The 23,494-nt window shown below is 37.1% G+C and overlaps 1 protein-coding gene across 3 annotated transcripts in view; it reads right to left on the reverse strand.

Annotated features, from left to right (window-relative positions):
- LOC139993526 (venom dipeptidyl peptidase 4) overlaps positions 1–23,494 on the reverse strand; it is a 317,337-nt gene that overhangs the window by 271,847 nt on the left and 21,996 nt on the right. For 2 of the 3 annotated variants that reach the window (XM_072015337.1, XM_072015338.1), the window contains exon 3: positions 873–1,092. In XM_072015337.1, the coding sequence (XP_071871438.1) occupies positions 873–1,092 (220 nt within the window). Of the gene's footprint in view, positions 1–872; positions 1,093–16,529; positions 16,725–23,494 lie in introns of those variants that run through there. The other variant, XM_072015335.1, reaches the window with a different exon arrangement.

Raw genomic sequence — 23,494 nt, forward strand, 5'->3', positions numbered from 1 at the left:
TCATCTCCCCAGCAAAACGGCTTTCTTACGCTGGCTGAGATCCAAGAAATTTGATTATATTTGTAGAAAATTATCTTCCACAAAAGTTGTAATATTTAATTCAATATTTAATTAGTACTAAAAGTCTCCACTAAAGATAATGACAAAGACAGACTGAGAATGCAAAATCTAAAGCATAGTGAAGCATCTTTTATTGAAACTGAAAAGCGTCCAATTCTCGCGCAGAAACCCACAGAAATTCCACCTCTCTCAGAAACCTAATCTTCCATGTAGCACATAACATACGGATTAATAAACCAAGATCGAATTCATAGTTTTAGCAATCTCTATTCTCATTTACTGAAACTAAAAAAATGCGATCTTGGTCGAAAAACCCGGAAGAATTCTCTTCGGAAAAGCTAATCTACTATAAGGCACCTAACTTATAAATTGAAAACGCGAAATCCAATGCGTGGTAACAGTAATCCTCATCAACCGGAAGAAATATGCTGCAGTGAAACTGAAAAAGATGCGATCTTGGTCCAGAAAGCGAGAAAAATGTTCTCCTGAACGGCTAATCTTCCATAGAACGCCTAAGATACAAACTGAAAACCTAGAGTCTAACGCATGGTAACGTTAATGCTCGTCAACAAAAGGAAATATCTTTTGCTAAATCTGAAGAAGACGCAATCTTGGGCCAACAGGAGCTATGTCTGTTCTTTAGAAAAGCTGATTTTCCATAATGCAGCGATATGAGATATTTTTATTGTGGAAGGAATAATCCGCATCTGGCGAAATCAAGCGTCGCGCGCGGTCTACCCGCAATTTTTCGCCAAACGATCCAGAGAACGAGTAGTATTTCACGGGCCGTGGAAGAAATATAAGATATTTACCACTGATCCACGTGCCGTTGAAGCTCTTCGGAGATAACGAGCCCGCCAGCCATTCTTCAAGAGAAATACCAGGTGCGGCTGGCGTTCTCGAGCCGGAGGAATCCGGGCTTCCGGTTAGAAGAATTGTCGCCGCGATGACTAAGCCGAGCACGACCACGCCGACCAAGCAACCGGCCAGCAATCGTCGCCAATTCCGCTGCTTGTTCTTCGTCATCAGGTCCTAGAACAATTACCAACACTGGTGTTATACCTGGTCCACTTCGCTCGCAACAAGGTGTACGTGTTCTTTACTCTGCGTTTTGTCTTGGCTGGGAAAGTTAGGAAGCCGACAGATGTTAAAGACAGCAAAATGTTAAGGAGAGAGCAAATGGTGTTGCGAGGTTTACGACGAGGATTAAGGATGCTTCGTCGTTTACGGTTTTGTGATTTGTTAGTTTGTGGATCGAACAATTCGTGGTATTAATCGTCTAATTATTAGACACGTTATACCGATTTCGGAGACAGGTAGAATTTGATTGGTAGCGTGGAAGCGAATCTTTCCTCGTACATGGCAGAAGAAAGGTATTGTTAATTAGATGTCATCGATACGAACGATTATAATTAAACCACGGATGTTTACGCAAAGTTATATTTTTCTAGGTAGGAAATCGTTTTATTTAAGTATTACAGAGTATCGTGGAAAACGCTATACCTTGTTCTGTGCAATTTGGCATTTTCAAATTTCCTGCAAACGTACGAAAGTCCGCAGTCCAATTATAACTAACATATAGTCTGACAAAAGTAAGTGGCTATATGTAGTTTACTGTGAAAAATTTGCAAAAGTGCAAGGAAAGAGGGTTGATCGATCGATTGAATCAACTGATAATATTTGTCGCTATAGTAACAACAAAATTCTTAAATCAGAATGGGAAATTATTAGTTGGATGATCAATCGGTATTTCTTTTCTCGCAATCAAATAAAGATAAAGATACAACTATGGAAGATTAACAGGGTAAATGGCGGCCAATCGAACGCTTTCGTAACATATTTCTGAACGTTGCGTTTCTTATTTCTAAGAAAGCATGAAATCGTTTCGCTACTTATCGCTGATACAAACGTGTCACTTTTTTTCTTCTATCCTGACCTGGAAAAAAAATCCATTTGGACTGGTAACAATTCTTCGTATTCTTTCGTGTTTACCTTTGGAATCTTTTCAGCGCGACGTTTAACTTCCCTGATGAGAAATTCATTCGTGCATTTCCTCGACCATGGAAAGCATTTCAGGGCAAGATGAAAGCTACGTTAAGCCACGTTCACACGAAACGAACTTACACGATTAAGATCACGTTCTTGTTCCTTGCATCATATACGAATACTATCGACTTTTAAAGCGCTACAATAATAAACGTATTATTACGTAAATAATTCTAATTAATTCGGACGAAAATAAACAGCTATATATAATTTTATTTGTTTTTTAAGGAGCAGACAGTAAGGCAGCTGCGATATGGAAAGATGAATGAAGGGAATTGCAAGCCAAATCCATTCCCAGGCCGAAATTAAACAAATAGTAACAATATAGTTCGTAATCTCGTCATTACCCAAAAACAGTGTCAATTTTGAAAATCCACCGAGACGATTCTTTTGTATAAATAAAAAATAGTAAAATCGTCTTCTTTGTTATTTTCCTCGCAACGTCTATGGCGCCTCTGCGAGGAAAACTCGCAGAACAGACAGGGGTGAAGAACCTCTACCGCGAAAAGCAAAACGAACAACCGGTCAACTTCTTCCGACCGAGCCACATCCGCAAGCAAAAGCGGAAACTCCGCGAAGCGTCCAACGTTTCGATTTCTACGACGATTGCACCGACCCCACTGCGATTCCATTCGCGACAGGATCGATCGACACTCGTGCGGTGAACCGCGATCGTTCCATTCCATTCATCCGTCTGATTCTGTGTGAGGATGGCCTAAGGGTTGCGGCACGCGCGATCAACTTTGAATGCAACGGGTAATTCTAAGAACGGACGTGAGGATTCGCCTGGAATAATCATCGTTTGAGTCGTAGCGTGCAATTTTTATATGACAAATCGAGAATGCACACGGTTTTCTTTTTAATGGAATTCTTTCTTAGCTGTGTAATAATAAATGTTTTTCTATGCAGCGGAGAAATTGACAGCAAGAAAAGGAAAACAGAAGAGAAGGCTGAAGACGAAGACTTACAGATGGATCACAGTCTCAATTATTCGATTATTTAATCGCCCGATCGTAACAGCTTCGGCTACGTACTAATTAATTGGAAACTATGGGATTCGTTTCGAACAATGGCAAAGACGTATGCCACGAGGATACGTCAGAATATTACGTGACAAAAATAGCAGATTTAATGTACATTCGTATTTGATATATTTAAGTTGAAATTGAGTTGAAGCTGAGCACCATGCTGAGTTTACTTTTAATTTTAATTCTAACTTAGCGAGATTATAAGCGTAGGAGGATAAGTTTCGTGTTACTTACGTTAACATGTGAGATAAGACATCGCGAATGGGGATGTAATCACGAAGGCATGCGTCACAAATAAATAACAATATATCTTTTCGCCAGTCTAATACCGTATCTTACGTTTTTAATACGATACGGTGCGAAACACAAGATAGGCAGCGAAAGAAATCAACTGCTTCTATAAATACGAAAACATATACAATATACTATACGATACAATACACAATAAATATTCATAAATGTTTAAAATCCTTTGAATAGTTCATTTAAACAAACGAACGCCCATTTGCATAGTACATTCTTGTCGGAGTAAAATAGAAAATAACGATCCTTTCCAAACTTTGATAAATTCGTTCCCATGTAGCAAGCCATTAAACTAATTCAATTTTAAATTCGTCGCTAAAGAGATTGTAATTCAAATAAAATCGCCTAAATGGAATTTTATCTGCACGAAAGATAATTATATTCCTACGTTGTCTGTAATGTAGAGGATTTCTGATCCTCTACGAACTCCTCGTTTGTACATAGATTTATCCGAATACTCGTCCGGATGACTGGTTGTTCGCGAGTAAGCCACCGTGAGAGGGTGGCACCTTTCACCTGAGTATTCCTAACGCTACCACGATAAATCTAGATATCCGAGAGTTTCGTGAGAGAAATAGTAGAAACGGCTGAACAGAAGTGGATAAGTGACAGAGGGATTCTTTACGTTTACAATTCCCCATCGCGAGTATTTCGACTGGTCTACGTGTGTCTATGTGATACGCGTCGCTTAATTCTTGCAGGCAAAATTTCAACGTTCGCGTACTTTAACGAGTTGTTAAGAGTTCAGTGAATGAAGTTTGTTCTTTGGTGAAGGCTGGTCTTAAGTTTTGTAGGGGATTTTACTTTTCAGAAATTTTTCAGAAACAGACATCGAAGAAAGCTGGTGTTATTAAGCGTCGACAAAACTGGTCTTAAATCTGCAGATTTTCAAAATATTTACATACGTACCGAGTTTTCCATATTTCTGAATAATTCATTCGGCAGAGACGGATAAGCATAGTAGGTCAACTTGATTCTCGAAGAAACTCTACTCGACGAAACAGGACTCCAGCGTTATTTATACGCATTATACTCATACATATACTTCAACGAGTTACTAAGTGACTAAAGAATGCAGTTTACTGGTCTTAAGCTTTGTACGGTATCCTTTTAAAAAATTTGTCGTCTCTTTCGCAGACATCAAAGTACAGACGCTTGTGCTATTGGGAATTGACAAAACTGGTCTTACATCGATGAACTGAAATTGATAAATCTCATCTTCAGAATATTCGCGTACTGAAGTTTCCATATTTCTGAATTATTTGCTTAGAGGTAGATAAGTGACAAAGTGGGATACTTTGCTCTTAGAATTTTCCCATCGCGAATATTCCAACTCGTCTTACGATAGGTCATTTAGTTCTCGGCATTCTTACACTTGTCGTGATCGATAAAAAAATTTATCCGCCACGATAAATCACGCGGATTATCCCCTCGTGGGGATTATAGTATTTTTTAAGCGGTCGAAGGATCGTTGGAGAATTTACGGGTAGCGAAGGAAAATGAAATCGTGCTGCGAAGCTCGTGTAATAAAGAGTATAATAAAACGGTAGGATCTTCAGAAATCTCACAGCCACGTACAGCTTCATCCAAAAGTCGTTACCTGATAATTTACATCTGTTTCTCTTGTATAACTATCGTTATTTATTTTAGAAATAGAGACGCATGTTTTCATGCGTTACGTTACGATTACTATTTTCGTCAAAGTTTCATTATTGGATGAAAAAATTCGAAAAATACGTATTTCCTATTTTCGTTCGTAGCTCGCGTACACAAATTTCCGTGCAAATGGATTACTCGGTAAAAGAAATTACTAAGAATTATTATTTGAACAAAATTTGTTAAAGCTTCGGAACGACTTAAATCTACGTTCGATAATATGCAATTTAAAACATGAAAATTGTTTTTAAATTCCCTATTTCCCCGGGTATTCTAAAAAAGAAAAAAAATCAGCACTTCTCGTTCCGCCTTTGAGTGTAGCCTTCACCCTTTCACGTACTATTCGCCGACTATTTCATTACAGGTAAATTCCATTAAAATTCCTTGAATCAGAGAAAACCTAATTTTTGTAGAAAAGAACAAAGCAGAAAATTTCCTATTCGACACAATAGAGACGAGGGAAGTTCTTTGTGGTTCAATCTTCCATCCGCCACAATATTCTTCCTCCACATTAATTTGTCAAAGAACCTATAACCCACTCGTACAGAGAGCAATGATATAAAGTGTCACGTTCGTGGAACCTAGCTTTTAGATGAAAAATGTTAGCTCTACGGTTCCGTAAAATGTTTTATTTCGTTCAACCGCTGTATATTATTGAAGTGATTAACTTGGGAAAAACGTAACATGATCTATGAATCTCAGCGAGATAGCATGGCATGACCCAATTACTTTTTCAACAAATTTCAATTCTATACATGTATGGGTTTCTAGTATAATATCGAATCTAGTCGCGAATATTCCCGAAATAATTCACTTGAAACAAATGTCAAATGACTAGACGATCAATTTTTCGGAGAATTTCCTACCGTACCATCCAGCAGTCTCTTTGTATTCGTATTTTATTCTACCTACATAAAAGACAATCGAAAATCGCGTTATACCGTTCTTTATTCGTACATCCTTTTCATCCATAGATATAATAAGGATATAATTAAATAATACAACACACATAATATCAAGATTATCGAGATACATATAATTTTATGTTCTAGACTAAGTTAGCTGCGTAGTAGTGATACTTGTATGCGAATATCACTTTGCGGAAGATGTATGTGCGCGGCATCTCGAAAACAAAGGAATGTAAACTGTATCGATGAATATCTTTGAAATCGTTAATCAAATAAATATGTAATTATTCTAATATAAATTCGAAGCATGAGTTTAGTGTTCCTATACCATTATTTCGGCAATTAAGATACAAAATCCTCAACAAAGATATTCCTTAAATCTGGATTTAACGATTTAATCAAACCAACGTCTCCAAAGAGACTTTCATCCGTGTTGAACTTACAGATATTCGCAACAAAGCAACGAATATGCTAGAGAAGTGAAAATACTGAAGATTAACAACATCGAGCTAAGAGAATAACACACCGATTATAAAAATGTTAAATGATATCATGCTCCGTGGCACGATTGTCACATTGAAAGACGGAAAACTCAGTTTTAGCCTCAATGTAGTCTGTTGTCAGAGGAATTGTCATCGAATACGATCGTTCGTAGCAGCAGGATGGATCATCGCGCATATGGATAGGTATAAAAGTTTTACGAGCATAATTGAGGATTCGCAACCACTCCGGAAGAACGATAAGAAATATATGGTTGGAACGTGAGGTAATATCCAGCTGGTGTTATTACGACGCCCTTTGGATTCTATATTCTTGGAGAAGTAACAGGCTAATGTATGTCTTTAACGGTGCAAGTTAAACGATCCTCAACACCGTACTTATAAGCCTCTTTTATCAAAATTAAATTTCCCTCTCCCCGCGGGCTCATCCATTCTCAAGGAAGCCCATTAGCAGCGCGTATGGATGAAAAAGGCCTTTCATTAAACAGAATCTCGCCGAACAAAATAATTATTTTCTAAAGGCAACTTCATCTCTGTTGCCTTTTCGACTTGTAAAGGGGAACGGTATCGAATGTTCGCGGTTGTTACGTCGCGTGAGTCGGTATAGTCCAATATATCCAATATAACCACCAAATTATTTTTGTCTCCCATGCTTTCAATATCTGTTGATGTGGACCAGAAATTCTACTCAATATCAGAAATAATACAATTATTGATACTATGCTCCATACTGTCTTTTTGTAATGCAATGCCTTTCTCCCTAAGCTAAATATATTATTAAAAAGTTCTCGGAAAAAATAATTCAATGTGGTAATTGGATGCTGCCATAAAGTTAAATGTTCAGAATCTATATATAATTCATTGTCCAAATTATTTAAATCTCCTGAAAATGGTGCAGATGATTTTTTTTCTTCTATATTTTGTTGAGCACCATTGACAGGTGCTGAATCCTTTACACGTCGAATGGCAGTGGTATTTTCCAACATGATACTTCCTAACTGATTATTCTTTTCCCACCCATCGATATCATTCGTCACAGGATCCTCAAATATTTATAGAAATAATTTTCTAAAATGACTCGTTTTATTCCGAACTTGTGATCTATCTGTAATATCCCTGACAACCGGTTTTCTGCTTTAATACTCTTAGAATCTATGATCTTTTTATTGATATTGCAAAATTCTTTTTCGAATCCTTTTGAACATATCTTTCGAAAGGTTTCATTATATAATTTCATTGTAATTTCTTGATTTAGTATTCTGACGTGGATATGTAAGTTACCTGAAGCTAATGGTTCTTCGCTATCCTAATTAAACTCCCCTAAGTACTACCGTTGCCGTTATCTTGTCATATAAAATTACAAAATTGTTACAATATTCTTATATAATGTGTATACTTATATAGTGTGTTCAAATAATTCGTTCTCTGCTTCATAGATTTTTTACAAAACTGTAACCGCAAGGTCCACGATTCCTCATTGTGTCAAAGTTTCTTAAAAAGTGACGTTATTCTTTGTTCCTACTGTAGAAGCATTTTAAAACGATTCATTTTCCTTCGGGTACCTAATTCACAAAGACCGTGTTCTACTTTTCTAAAAAGTCCTGCTGTTTTACGTATTGTATTTTCTGTTTCTTTGTATGAAATTCGATCGTAACTTTAACAGGTCTCCGTCTATGAAGATATGGATGTATACTAAAAATCTTGAATCTGTGAATCTTAAAGTGGCTATCAAATAAAAAAAAGGAAAAAAGAAAACGCGAACTGAGTTTCTATGGATAGATGGCAAAGAAGGACTGGATTTGTTGAGGATAAAACGATCTCGAAAATCACAAGGTGCGCAAGTAAATTTCATTTATCGAAACTGATGAGACGATATTCTGGTCGAGGCTGGAAGAAATTCGACCGGTTAACGATCGATACGAGTACCGGTGGATGCTTTCTGTCGCCACCTTTAAAGTGCTTCTAACCATTTTTTCTGATTTACGCGAGCACCGGTCGTCGAGATTTATCGGGCCGTCGCATAAAAGGGTAACGGGATTCGAATACGCAAGAAAAGAGACATAACTTTTTTCCGTACAATTACCTTCTTACGAGATTCTATGAAATATCTATGAAGAAATTTATTGAACCGATCGACAAGTTTTGTCTACTTTTTGCTCTGATAAAGAAAAGTCGACTTGCTTAACTGAAGTGTTTACCAATCGATCTATAAATTAATTCCTATAACGTATAAATTAATTGCTATTTATCAGTCGTAATCCATTAACGTAAAACTATTATTCGTTCTAGGTATCTTTTAGTATTTCCGCAACATAATTCTCGTTACGCAAATCAATATCTAATTTCCTCTCTTGCCAAACATTTTGTTAAACGTCTAAACATCTATCGTTACGAAGCTCCTGAAATTATCTTTTCGTTAAAAAATATGCCATTAACTGAATTGTACGCGGTAGTAGCGTTGCCAGAATACCTCAGGATTTTGTCGATTGAAACAAATATTTATCGACATCCAAACATCAAATTGTAAATATTCAAATAAAATACAACGACGAAACTTTCCGATGTATCTAAAATAAACAAGAATATAAATCTATTCACAACAGTCGGGGAAAAGTTGTGGAAAAATTGTTTCGTTTGGTCTTTCGCATCAAAATCATCGTCCGCAATTGCTTTTTTTCATTGCAAATGAAATTACCAATGTTTGAACGGGCAATTCTTCTACGAACTATACGAGCAATCGTACAAGTGAATTATTTCTGTCGCCGTTTTAATTAACAAAGGAGCAGGTTTCTGGTAGGACACGTCGTGAAAAATATCACCGCGTATTTCGCAAAAATGGTAACGCGCCTTAATTCAACGCGTGATATAATCCTCGCAGACGTAAACGCGTATCGATTTGCGATTTTTCTTTTCATTCCGACTGCGTTATAACCGTTCCTCTCTAAATATATTTTAAACGCCGCATTGTGCCCCAGCGATTTATAAATCGAGAAATATCTGTTCGAACAATGGTTGTCCATAAAAGATGAGAGAAAAATATCTCGGTTTTAAGGCAGTATATATATATACACATACACACAACAGTATAAACGTATATATATCTACGCGGTTGATTAAAGCAAAAGAAGTATGTATATAGTCGGTGCAAGGAGGTAGATGAGAGAAAGTAAAGTAGCGGATCTACGCGATACGCGCACATCATTATGAATGAACCCCGAGTTACCGTAATTACAGAATTTTAATTGGACTCTGGCAACTACGAAAGTTGTAGGTCGGGCGGGAGCAGCAAACTCTAGCCGTAAATCAATTTCATTAAAATATTCCCAATTATATAAAAATATTAGCGGGAACGAGCTGCGTTTTAATACGACGGTCTCTTTTAATTCGGACGATTTTAACTGTTCCCAAGGTTCCTAGAGTTTGCGTTTCGAAACGTATCGCGTGATCGGCCGGAAGTAAATAAAACGGATCGTTTTAGCGAATTTTATTTCCAGGCAAATTGTGCAGAATTAATGGAAAACTCGGTATACGAACTATACTGGAAACCGGTATTGACCAAACATTTATGAATTTAGTCGCCAACCTACTATTGCAGTGTGTTAACAGTAAAAATTCGGCGCGTATCAACTCAGGTACCTGAGATTTTAAGTAAATACTCTAGAATTCAACATTTCGAAAGTTATTAGTTTGTCCCGAAAAGTGTCTTTCTTTTACCGACACGTCTTTTACAGCGACGCATCTTTATACAAACACGAAAGCTAATTCGTCGAACGTTGTGATCTTTATTTTGATAGAACAAAATAGATCATACGTAATTCGACAAAATGATATAAAACGGAAAATATTGTGCATCCATTATTTCTTCATAAAACGAAAGAAATTTTCCGGACGACCTAATAAAAATCTTGAAGAAAAATTCATTTGTCTAGGAATGTAACCGAGAATTAAAGTATCTGCTTGAAAATTCGGTTATCCGAAGATCAGGTACGTTCGAAATACAGGTACTCGGAAAATTGCCGGCTTCTCGGGTATGGAAAACTCAGGTACTCTAGAAATTTATATATGAAAATTTGGTTATCAGACAACTCATGTATCTAGAAACATATATACATAGATACTAAAGAACTGGACTTTCTAAGAAACTAAACTATCTCGCCTTTCCGGAGAAATTGGCCTTTTCTGAACTCCGAGAAAAACGTCTTTTTATCGATTACTAAGAAAATAATAAAATAACACAAAAGCACGATTCCTTCGATATTTTCACAAGGAAGAGCACAGTACGTTGAAACTGAAGACCAGTGTTACCGAAAAACAAACGCGTTTATGACTCGGATACTCGACGACTCGTTAAAGTGCGATATTGTCTGTACGCAACGTCGGATGTGAAAGGGTTGTAAACAGACGCAAAAATCATTACGATACGGATTTCACCGGAATCCTATTTCTACGGATACCGTTACAAAGGTACGGCAAGTTGGTACGTGCAATTTCACTATTGAGACGCCGAGTTGAAAAGGTCAGACGGCATTGATACAGGAACGCACCTATCGTCGTGGAACTGGCGTACGAAGAACGGGTAAGTAGGTGCTTCGGTATTCAACATCGCGAAGAGAAAGGATGCAATTAAGTGCCTATGCCTATCTCCCAGTGAAAGCCAGCCAAGCGAACGAAGATGCGAGGAGATGTGCTCACCCTTCGGAGATTAATACCTCTTTTACGCCGATGCGAACCAGGTCATTCAACCGGCAGCATTGTGGAAGTTCCCGGTGCAAATGTTCACGGTGCTCGATTAGTAATTGGTTTTGAATACGGCCCAGTCACGATAAATCGATCGTTTATTTCAACGGAAGTCTGTCGAAATTTCTAAATTGACGCGCGTTCCAGCAAATACACGTTTCAACGAGTAAAAAAAGAAAATAAAGTAATGGGGGGAAAAAGAAGCAGTAGGAAGTCGATTTTGCTTTCAGGTAAAATAGGTTTCATCGTTCGATCATCGCCGTAAGCGTTTCAATATGGAAAATATGGTATTACAAATTAATACATAATCCTGAACATACGATAATTATACACGAATATATCTTTTGGTATATTACACTGCTGCATTAATTACTCATTAAGTACACATAATAACACGACCTCTACTCGCTATCGATGACTACGAATAATTAGGACGCTCTAGTCATCAGGCTGGATCCGCGATGAACGATTATTCGATCCAATAAAGACACGCTAAGAATGACTTTGCATATTATTAAATTCTGTTCCTGCTACGACGATCTTGCAAAGGAGATTCGACGCCAATCAGCCGTGACATTATAAAGTTATAAAGTGAACATCAAACATGGTAAATGGTAGAATGCTACAGGTGAGAAACGTGACGAGTCAGTCTCTTGCGAAATGAGACAGCAATTACTAAGTTCAATAGGTTTTTCACCAATGCTACGTCAAAATTATCTTTGATATTGATATCGGATTTGGATTTTCGTAATTCGATTTGGACCATCTTCCTATCATATTTCAGATATAGCAATAACATTGATTAGCATACGCAGATTAGTATTAATTGAATTAAACTAACGTAACGATCAAATAATGCCACCATTAGAATTATACGAATAATTTCTGCGTTTTTAACACGCTTTTCTGCGTCTAAACTTCGCGACATTCTCTCGTTCTTTCTACTTTAAAAAGCAACGGGGTTTCGTTATATAGTTCGATCGTTCTATGCAAAGTTCAAAATTGTATTTTAAAACGTTGAAGCGTAGGTGACTGAAATAATGGCACGCTACGTGCAGTCGTCGATTAAAGTGTCATTAAGCCTCGTGAGTTAACTCACGAGACTGGTACGTGTGAGCCACGAATGGGACAGAAATTGCATGCTTCTAATATCAGCGTGGTCTTCCTTTTACATTTTTCTTTTTCTTTCCTGTACAGATAGCATCGAGGAACAATGGAAGAATAGATTGCAACAGTACCGTAGCTCGATGCATCGTCGTCGTTCTAAAGGCAGTGTTCGCATCTCAACCTTGACGACTTTCACATGCAAGTATTGCCCAATCCGTAAATTCGACCCTGACGAACGGGACCGGTTCCAGGTGCAACTCTGATACCCCGTTGGTTTTCCAATGTCGTTGCATAATCGTGCAATAAAAGTACTCCACTTCGTGATTAAATGTTACTCTAGTTCATTGAATCGCTCTTAATTGAATCGTACTTTTTTATCGATAGAAAATGTCGCAAGTTCGAGCAGATATGACAGGACAATTGTTAGAAAAAGATTTTTTCCACAGCAGCTACTCTTCCAATAGAAACGAAAATCGGATAAAATACAAATTGAAGGAGTTGTCCAATGCTTACGAACATTGCAAGGAATCTTCGAATCATTTTCTATGGTAGAAAAATTTCTTAAATTCGAGGAAGATACGAAAGGATCGTTAACGATGTGATTTCTCATTTTCATGGTGTCGCAGCTTTTTATTTAGGACGTCAAACTCGAAGAAAATTGAAACGTACATCATACATAATGTGTATAATATACAACGCCTTATCTTTCGATTCCATGTTCGGAAATGTCAAAGTACACAGCAGAATTCTATATGCCATTTTCCTACAGGTCCCATTTTCGAATCTGCTTATGTAAAATAAATTAAATACAGAGAACGGAACATGATCTCTTACGACTATCAAACGGCTTCCACGGAGCGAAACTTTCGTATTGGAAATAACTTTGGATTCATGAATACATATTGAGCTTGATCCCACCAGTGCTCGCGAGATATAATACCCGTTTTTTGAAAATATATCTGGTCAGCCAAAGTACCTATCATAAATATCGGCCTGTAATTAACCGAACTCGATCCACAACATCGTTACATATTTTGGTTTCGATAATTCGCTTTGTATATCGCATTATTCCGTGTGATTAGCTGTACAGCTTCTTCGTTCGACTCTAATTTCGGACAATCGGAGCACCGGCAATTTCACGAAAAACCGATATTCCAGCATTTACCGAAACCAACGCAACTCAATATGTAATTGCGTAGATTCGCAAACCAAACCAATTTCAAAACGGAAACGATGCACGAAATGCTGCAACTTTTCGTTCGATAAGCTTCGGTGTTACATGCAAACGAGACACACGAGGGTTCCACGATGTTTTCTTTTCTCATAGAATCGGAAAATCGAATTGCGAACAGCGTGAAAACCGTTGTCTATCCGGAGACGCGTATCCCATGGCGTCATTATCAATTGAGTTTGCAACGCGGTCTCGCAGGAATGCGAATGTTTCACGTAACATGTATTTTCCCCCTCGTTCGCGTTTACGACTTGTTTCCATGTAATCGTTTTATCGGATTCGGTGTCAAGGGTATGAAAAGCACTGGCTGATCGAGCAATTATTTATTAACCGGACGTACAGTGTACGTACAGTGGCCCGCGAAAGCGTTCCAACACTTGCCATAGCAAGCTTTTACATATCAAGCGCATGTTATCGTTGAAAACAATTTGAAGTTTCACTGACGATGCTACGAAGGAACATGATAAGACGATTACAGGAAAGATTAAGACGGGAACTTCCGGTGTTGATATAATCGGTGATATTTAAGTTGCAAATTTAAGCGATATAAATAGATATATAGCAAGTAATAAAATACATTATCTATAGGTTTTTTAATTTAGGTTTCTAGGTTTCTTAGGTTAATTGCAGGCCAAGAAGGTGATTAGTGTTGCTCGTAATTACTCTTTCGTCGTTAATTTGTATATTTTGATGAGATTCGCGTATACTGTTACTACAAATCGACCGAAGATGAACACGTCTGTATCATTGCAAATAACGTAAAATGTATTTCGAGCGCAATTCTTTCATCCAATTTTCACTTCTGACGTTATTAATGGCAAACATATACGGCTAGTAGATATCGATAGCAACGGCAGTTAACGCGAAACGGTATAATATAAAGTTTTGAACGTTCAAATACTCGTAGACGGTTCTGTATATTGCTTTATACACGCGTTTACCAGAGTTTCGAGGTTTCTAATTAAACGAAAGGATCGATCGTTAATCATTGGAGGAATAAACAGTCGACAGATAAGGATCATGGATATAAAGTTTCGCAGGTATATTAGTCGAAAATGATCCTAACAAGCTAAATGAAATTCCGGATAACGCGGAGAACTTAAGCCGCCGATTATTTCAAAGGATTTTAAATCCTCCGGCGATTTTATCTCTTCGTCCGTTCAACTTTCGAATAACTCGCGCAAATTGGACGAGATTTCACGTGAAATGAAAAATTAAGCTACCTAATTAATCTAAGAGGTTGAAGCCACTGTTTCACGGAATATACATAGCTCTGTCCTGCGGCTTTTGACGTCACTTGAAGCGCACAGTAGTTAGAGAGTAATTTAAGCCCGTGGTAGCTGTTACAGGATAAAATTACGCGATTCTTACACGGAATAAGGAAATGGCAACGGATCAATCCGTGAGATTGCACGTTTTGTAGTATTATTAAAAACTGAACAGCTCGCAACGAAAGTAATCCTTGTGCACGTTGATCTTTCTCCGAAAGTAAACAAAATAATACTTTGGTATCGTCAATGACACTCTCGGTACGGATGAAAATAAAGATACTGTAATCAGTAAGAGAGACTAAAAAGGCCACGTTACGAATTTAACTTCTGACTAATGAAATGTATTGTTGTTTACGAGACTGAAAAATTCGGCGATGTTCTCGATTTATCGCGAGCTTCTCGATTAACGAGAAATCATAAAATATTAATAAGCAGTAGCGAGAAACGAAATAGAAAATTGAAAATACAGGATGTTTACGCCAGCTGGGAATGAGTAGAGGGTTTTAGTACGACGAATCGATACTCAATAACGATCGTCGTTCCAAAAAGAAAAAAAAGAACGAAAAAAAGAAAGATGCGAAAGCAATCCGAATCGTTTGGCGAAACGTATTCGTACTCAAACAAAGTTCGAGCAAGATCAAAGTGATTTTTTACTGTTTACAGCTTCGCATCTCACGACTGCCTTCTCATATGATTCGTCCAATAATTCCTGCAACGGTATACAACTCTCATCGACATTGCGCGTAACGTCGAATTGCTTTTATTCGTGATTCGTCGTCGGTAAACTTAAAAGACAAAAAGAAAAGGAAAAAGGAATTTTCAACACCAACTTCGCCCGACTAACTTGTCCGTGTAACTTCGACATTCCTAACGGATTAAAAACCTAACTAAAACCAATGACGACTTGCAGGAACGAACTATATTTATCTGCTTCGAGAAAAAATACGTATATCGTTTAATTGTGATATATCAATATGCAATTTTTCCTGTCTCGTTGCTTATGGTTGCCAGATTTATTTCGCGAAAAAGGTAAGCGACCGCGCGTGCGCTACGACGACGCGATACGAAATTCCCTGGCATACGAAAGCAATCGCGAAATTCTCCACGAAATTATAACGCGTACAACTACCATTCTAATGACGCGATAAAATTCCCAGGAACTTCCCTGAAATTAAACAATCGTCCCGTATTTGCTAATATACACGAGCATCTGGATGAAAATCGTTTTAAATTACGCTCGATCAATTAGGCCAAATAGCGGCCTGATAAAAAATGCTTGACTTACGAAATCGTTAATCGAGCAATGAGGGAAATGCCTACTTTTCTCTGTGAACGTTTGTAAAAAGTCTGACAAAATCAGAGGAACGTGTCTCTGGTTCATCGTACGAGCCGTTCACAGGCTAAGACGCGATACCTCCATTTGTCGAGACTTTTTTCATTTTAACGTCAAAGCACTTTGACGCTTGTCTCGCACAATGTCATTAATTTTCTCTGCTTTCTGTTCCGTAGAGTTGACCGATTTGGCAAATAAATAGATGCAGAAGAACGCAGATAACCTCGTTCCATTAAGTCGATCGAACAACACGGAACTAGCCTCGTATCGGCGAGAAAAGGTGAATTTGATTGACAGCTGAGGAATAACGCGGCATTTTCTTAGAAAGTAAGAAAAAGTGAACGCTCACGTGTCGGAGGTAACGAACTGGAAACGGCATCTAAGCGGTTCGATGTGTCCCTGGTTAATCCAACTCGATACAGCCCTCTCGTATCACTTAAATAGGATTCACTGAATGGATATCGATGGAGATCGGTTGCTTCGGAAGGAAAAATCTGGCAATCGAACACGCGCGTACGATCGCACGTCCGTACGTCGCGCGACTCCTTCCTTCTCAGTCTTTCTCACGCGAGTGCCAGTTCAACAGAGTTCGGCCGTACTCGGTTTTCTTCGCCGCGGCAAATCGTCGCGCTTAGATCCCGTAGAAAGGAGAAGTTTCACCATGTGCAACGAGCAACTGCGCTGGTTTAGTCTTGTCGATTTACTTGCGTGATTTTACTTGCATTTGCAATAATTTTATACGAAATTGCAGCAGAGCTCGTAGAACGAAACGTTGTGTGACAGTTTTGGTTGAAAATTTCTGTTTAGAGATACCTAGGGATATTAAAAATTTCAACCCTAAGAATTCATGGTATGAGAACTCAGGTATCTGAGATTTTGAATATGTTGGAATTTAATATTTGGCGATTTAGATAGATAACAATAAAATTACACAAAAATTTAGATACCTTGAGGTACAATTAAATACGGGAATTTAGGTACCTAAAGAATTATAGTCCGACATTCCAGGTACTCGGTACTCATTTTCTACCCAACTGTATTTTTCTAATGTTACAATACATTTGGAGAAATGAGCGAAATATCAAAGAGAAATCTAGAAATTCGGGGTATCGGACAAGAAGATTTCAAATCACACGGTGCCTTTTACGCACATTCAACTGAACCACATCTAAATGAGAAGAAAAATCTCGATTTCGATTCGACACCAAAATCAAAATTCGCTGGTTACGTTCGCAAACCAATGTCAACCCGTCTTCGCATTTTAGCGTTTCACAGCGCGGCATTGATTCGAGACATATAATATGCAGTTTTCCTGAAACTCGATATCGAAGGCTCCAACGGGAGTAAAAGTCTGTTTATCAAATCTTTGTTAGTATTTTCTCAACTCCCTGGCTCGGTTCAAGTATCTCGAGTACTTACTGTGGTATCTAGACACAGACGGAAACATTCAAGTAAACAACGCCAATGCCGAGAACGATCTTTCCGTCATTTCGTAAGTGACATGCAGAAATCGTTTATTCTCCCTACAATTTCGCCGGATACGGACCTAATATGTACTGAGAATGGGGTTACAAAATTTTCATGGAATAAATGTGATCAGAAATCCATTTTTAAATCAAGTTGCACTTACGAATGGATTGATTAAAAAAAATAAGGAGCATCCAGTGTAGCAATTTGTAGTAGAAATACATTACATAGCAATGCGATATAATAACTTTCTGAAATAGAAGAATTATAACCGCAAGTTGGTTTGAACCATACTTTTTAAATTGCTGCAGAGATGACTCATCATGTGGTTTAAATGACAAGATTCTCAAATTCCCCATATTTAAGGAGTGACAAACATTGCTCAACAAGAATCGCTGAGCAAGAACGTGTAACGGCTGTAACGAACGAGCATGCTGCTTTTGCAAAATATTATTTGCGATTAGATATTCATGAACTTTCATTATACTGGTATCTTGATTCGACAAAAAATAATGAATGTCCCATGTAGCAGTTTGTAGCAGAAATACATTACATAGCACTGCGATATAATAACTGTTCGACACAAAAGAATTATAATCACAGTTTGGTTTGAACCATTCGTATTTACTTTCTAGGGATGCTATCGGTGCGTGTGGTGAAACTGACAAGATTCTCAAATTCCCCATATTTAAGGAGTGACAAACATTGCTCAACAAGAATCGATGAGCAAGAACGTGTAACGGCTGTAACGAACGAGCATGCTGCTTTTGCAAAATATTATTTGCGATTAGATTTTCATGAACTTTCATTATACTGAAATCTTGATTCGACAAAAAATAATGAGTGTCCCATGTAGCAGTTTGTAGCAGAAATACATTACATAGCACTGCGATATAATAACTGTTCGACACAGTGCAATTGTAACTACAAGATCGTCTCAGCCATATTGTTTAAATTGTTCCTCGGCAGAAAAGAAGGAAATTCTTTAACTGGACATTAGAATTGAATGTATCTTTACTCAGATTCCCCATATTTAAAAAGTAACAAATACTGCTCAACAAGAATTGTCGAGCAAGAACGTGTAACGGCTGCAACGAACGAGCAAGCCGATTTTGCAAAGTGTTATTTGCGATTAGATTATCATGTATTTTCATTCTACTGAAATCTTGATTTGACAAAAAATAATGACTGTCCCATATTGCAATTTGTAGTAGAAATACATTAGATAGCACTGTGATATAATAACTGTTCGACACAAAAGAATTATAATCACAGTTTGGTTTGAACCATTCGTTTTTAATTGCTACGGATACTGTCGGCGCTTGTGGTAAAACTGACAAGATTCTCAAATTCCCCATATTTAAGGAGTGACAAACATTGCTCAACAAGAATCGATGAGCAAGAACGTGTAACGGCTGTAACGAACGAGCATGCTGCTTTTGCAAAATATTATTTGCGATTAGATTTTCATGTACTTTCATTATACTGAAATCTTGATTTGACAAAAAATAATGAGTGTCCCATGTAGCAGTTTGTAGCAGAAATACATTACATAGCACTGCCATATAATAACTGTTCGACACAGTGCAATTGTAACTACAAGTTCGTCTCAGCCATATTTTTTAAATTGTTCCTCGGCAGAAAAGAAGGAATTTCTTTAACTGGACATTAGAATTGAATGTATCTTTACTCAGATTCCCCATATTTAAAAAGTAACAAATACTGCTCAACAAGAATTGTCGAGCAAGAACGTGTAACGGCTGCAACGAACGAGCAAGCCGATTTTGCAAAATGTTATTTGCGATTAGATTATCATGTATTTTCATTCTACTGAAATCTTGATTTGACAAAAAATAATGACTGTCCCATATTGCAATTTGTAGTAGAAATACATTAGATAGCACTGTGATATAATAACTGTTCGACACAAAAGAATTATAATCACAGTTTGGTTTGAACCATTCGTTTTTAATTGCTACGGATACGGTGTGCCAGTGTAGTCTAACTGACAAGATTCTCAAATTCCCCATATTTAAGGAGTGACAAACATTGCTCAACAAGAATCGATGAGCAAGAACGTGTAACGGCTGTAACGAACGAGCATGCTGCTTTTGCAAAATATTATTTGCGATTAGATATTCATGAACTTTCATTATACTGGTATCTTGATTCGACAAAAAATAATGAGTGTCCCATGTAGCAGTTTGTAGCAGAAATACATTACATAGCACTGCGATATAATAACTGTTCGACACAAAAGAATTATAATCACAGTTTGGTTTGAACCATTCGTATTTAATTTCTAGGGATGCTATCGGTGCGTGTGGTGAAACTGACAAGATTCTCAAATTCCCCATATTTAAGGAGTGACAAACATTGCTCAACAAGAATCGATGAGCAAGAACGTGTAACGGCTGTAACGAACGAGCATGCTGCTTTTGCAAAATATTATTTGCGATTAGATTTTCATGAACTTTCATTATACTGAAATCTTGATTCGACAAAAAATAATGAGTGTCCCATGTAGCAGTTTGTAGCAGAAATACATTACATAGCACTGCGATATAATAACTGTTCGACACAGTGCAATTGTAACTACAAGATCGTCTCAGCCATATTGTTTAAATTGTTCCTCGGCAGAAAAGAAGGAAATTCTTTAACTGGACATTAGAATTGAATGTATCTTTACTCAGATTCCCCATATTTAAAAAGTAACAAATACTGCTCAACAAGAATTGTCGAGCAAGAACGTGTAACGGCTGCAACGAACGAGCAAGCCGATTTTGAAAATGTTATTTGCGATTAGATTATCATGTATTTTCATTCTACTGAAATCGTGATTTGACAAAAAATAATGACTGTCCCATATAGCAATTTGTAGTCGAAATACATTAGATAGCACTGTGATATAATAACTGTTCGACACAAAATAATTATAATCACAGTTTGGTTTGAACCATTCGTTTTTAATTGCTACGGATACGGTGTGCCAGTGTAGTCTAACTGACAAGATTCTCAAATTCCCCATATTTAAGGAGTGACAAACATTGCTCAACAAGAATCGATGAGCAAGAACGTGTAACGGCTGTAACGAACGAGCATGCTGCTTTTGCAAAATATTATTTGCGATTAGATTTTCATGTACTTTCATTATACTGAAATCTTGATTCGACAAAAAATAATGAGTGTCCCATGTAGCAGTTTGTAGCAGAAATACATTACATAGCACTGCGATATAATAACTGTTCGACACAGTGCAATTGTAACTACAAGTTCGTCACAGCCATATTTTTTAAATTGTTCCTCGGCAGAAAAGAAGGAAATTCTTTAACTGGACATTAGTATTGAATGTATCTTTACTCAGATTCCCCATATTTAAAAAGTAACAAATACTGCTCAACAAGAATTGTCGAGCAAGAACGTGTAACGGCTGCAACGAACGAGCAAGCCCATTTTGCAAAATGTTATTTGCGATTAGATTATCATGTATTTTCATTCTACTGAAATCGTGATTTGACAAAAAATAATGACTGTCCCATATAGCAATTTGTAGTAGAAATACATTAGATAGCACTGTGATATAATAACTGTCCGACACAAAAGAATTATAATCACAGTTTGGTTTGAACCATTCGTTTTTAATTTCTAGGCATACCCTCGCGGAGAGTGGTGAAACTGACAAGATTCTCAAATTCCCCATATTTAAGGAGTGACAAACATTGCTCAACAAGAATCGATGAGCAAGAACTTGTAACGGCAGTAACGAACGAGCATGCTGCTTTTGCAAAATATTATTTGCGATTAGATTTTCATGAACTTTCATTATACTGAAATCTTGATTCGACAAAAAATAATGAGTGTCCCATGTAGCAGTTTGTAGCAGAAATACATTACATAGCACTGTGATATAATAACTGTCCGACACAAAAGAATTATAATCACAGTTTGGTTTGAACCATTCGTTTTTAATTTCTAGGGATACCATCGGTGCGTGTGGTAAAACTGACAAGATTCTCAAATTCCCCATATTTAAGGAGTGACAAATATTGCTCAACAAGAATCGATGAGCAAGAACGTGTAACGGCTGCAACGAACGAGCAAGCCGATTTTGCAAAATGTTATTTGCGATTAGATTATCATGTATTTTCATTCTACTGAAATCTTGATTTGACAAAAAATAATGACTGTCCCATATTGCAATTTGTAGTAGAAATACATTAGATAGCACTGTGATATAATAACTGTCCGACACAAAGGAATTATAATCACAGTTTGGTTTGAACCATTCGTTTTTAATTGCTACGGATAACGTCGCCCAGAGTAGTATAACTGACAAAATTCTCAAATTCCCCATATTTAAGGACAAACATTGCTCAACAAGAATCGATGAGCAAGAACGTGTAACGGCTGTAACGAACGAGCATGCTGCTTTTGCAAAATATTATTTGCGATTAGATTTTCATGTACTTTCATTATACTGAAATCTTGATTTGACAAAAAATAATGAGTGTCCCATGTAGCAGTTTGTAGCAGAAATTCATTACATAGCACTGCGATATAATAACTGTTCGACACAGTGCAATTGTAACTACAAGTTCGTCACAGCCATATTTTTTAAATTGTTTGTCGGCAGAAAAGAAGGAAATTCTTTAACTGGACATTAGAATTGAATGTATCTTTACTCAGATTCCCCATATTTAAAAAGTAACAAATACTGCTCAACAAGAATTGTCGAGCAAGAACGTGTAACGGCTGCAACGAACGAGCAAGCCGATTTTGCAAAATGTTATTTGCGATTAGATTATCATGTATTTTCATTCTACTGAAATCTTGATTTGACAAAAAATAATGACTGTCCCATATAGCAATTTGTAGTAGAAATACATTAGATAGCACTGTGATATAATAACTGTCCGACACAAAGGAATTATAATCACAGTTTGGTTTGAACCATTCGTTTTTAATTGCTACGGATAACGTCGCCAGAGTAGTATAACTGACAAAATTCTCAAATTCCCCATATTTAAGGACAAACATTGCTCAACAAGAATCGATGAGCAAGAACGTGTAACGGCTGTAACGAACGAGCATGCTGCTTTTGCAAAATATTATTTGCGATTAGATTTTCATGTACTTTCATTATACTGAAATCTTGATTTGACAAAAAATAATGAGTGTCCCATGTAGCAGTTTGTAGCAGAAATTCATTACATAGCACTGCGATATAATAACTGTTCGACACAGTGCAATTGTAACTACAAGTTCGTCACAGCCATATTTTTTAAATTGTTCGTCGGCAGAAAAGAAGGAAATTCTTTAACTGGACATTAGAATTGAATGTATCTTTACTCAGATTCCCCATATTTAAAAAGTAACAAATACTGCTCAACAAGAATTGTCGTGCAAGAACGTGTAACGGCTGCAACGAACGAGCAAGCCGATTTTGCAAAATGTTATTTGCGATTAGATTATCATGTATTTTCATTCTACTGAAATCTTGATTTGACAAAAAATAATGACTGTCCCATATAGCAATTTGTAGTAGAAATACATTAGATAGCACTGTGATATAATAACTGTCCGACACAAAAGAATTATAATCACAGTTTGGTTTGAACCATTCGTTTTTAATTGCTACGGATAACGTCGCCCAGAGTAGTATAACTGACAAAATTCTCAAATTCCCCATATTTAAGGAGTGACAAACATTGCTCAACAAGAATCGATGAGCAAGAACGTGTAACGGCTGTAACGAACGAGCATGCTGCTTTTGCAAAATATTATTTGCGATTAGATTTTCATGAACTTTCATTATACTGAAATCTTGAAATTGACAAAAAATAATGA

Source organism: Bombus fervidus, chromosome 13, assembly GCF_041682495.2.
Source record: "Bombus fervidus isolate BK054 chromosome 13, iyBomFerv1, whole genome shotgun sequence".
Taxonomy (NCBI): domain Eukaryota; kingdom Metazoa; phylum Arthropoda; class Insecta; order Hymenoptera; family Apidae; genus Bombus; species Bombus fervidus.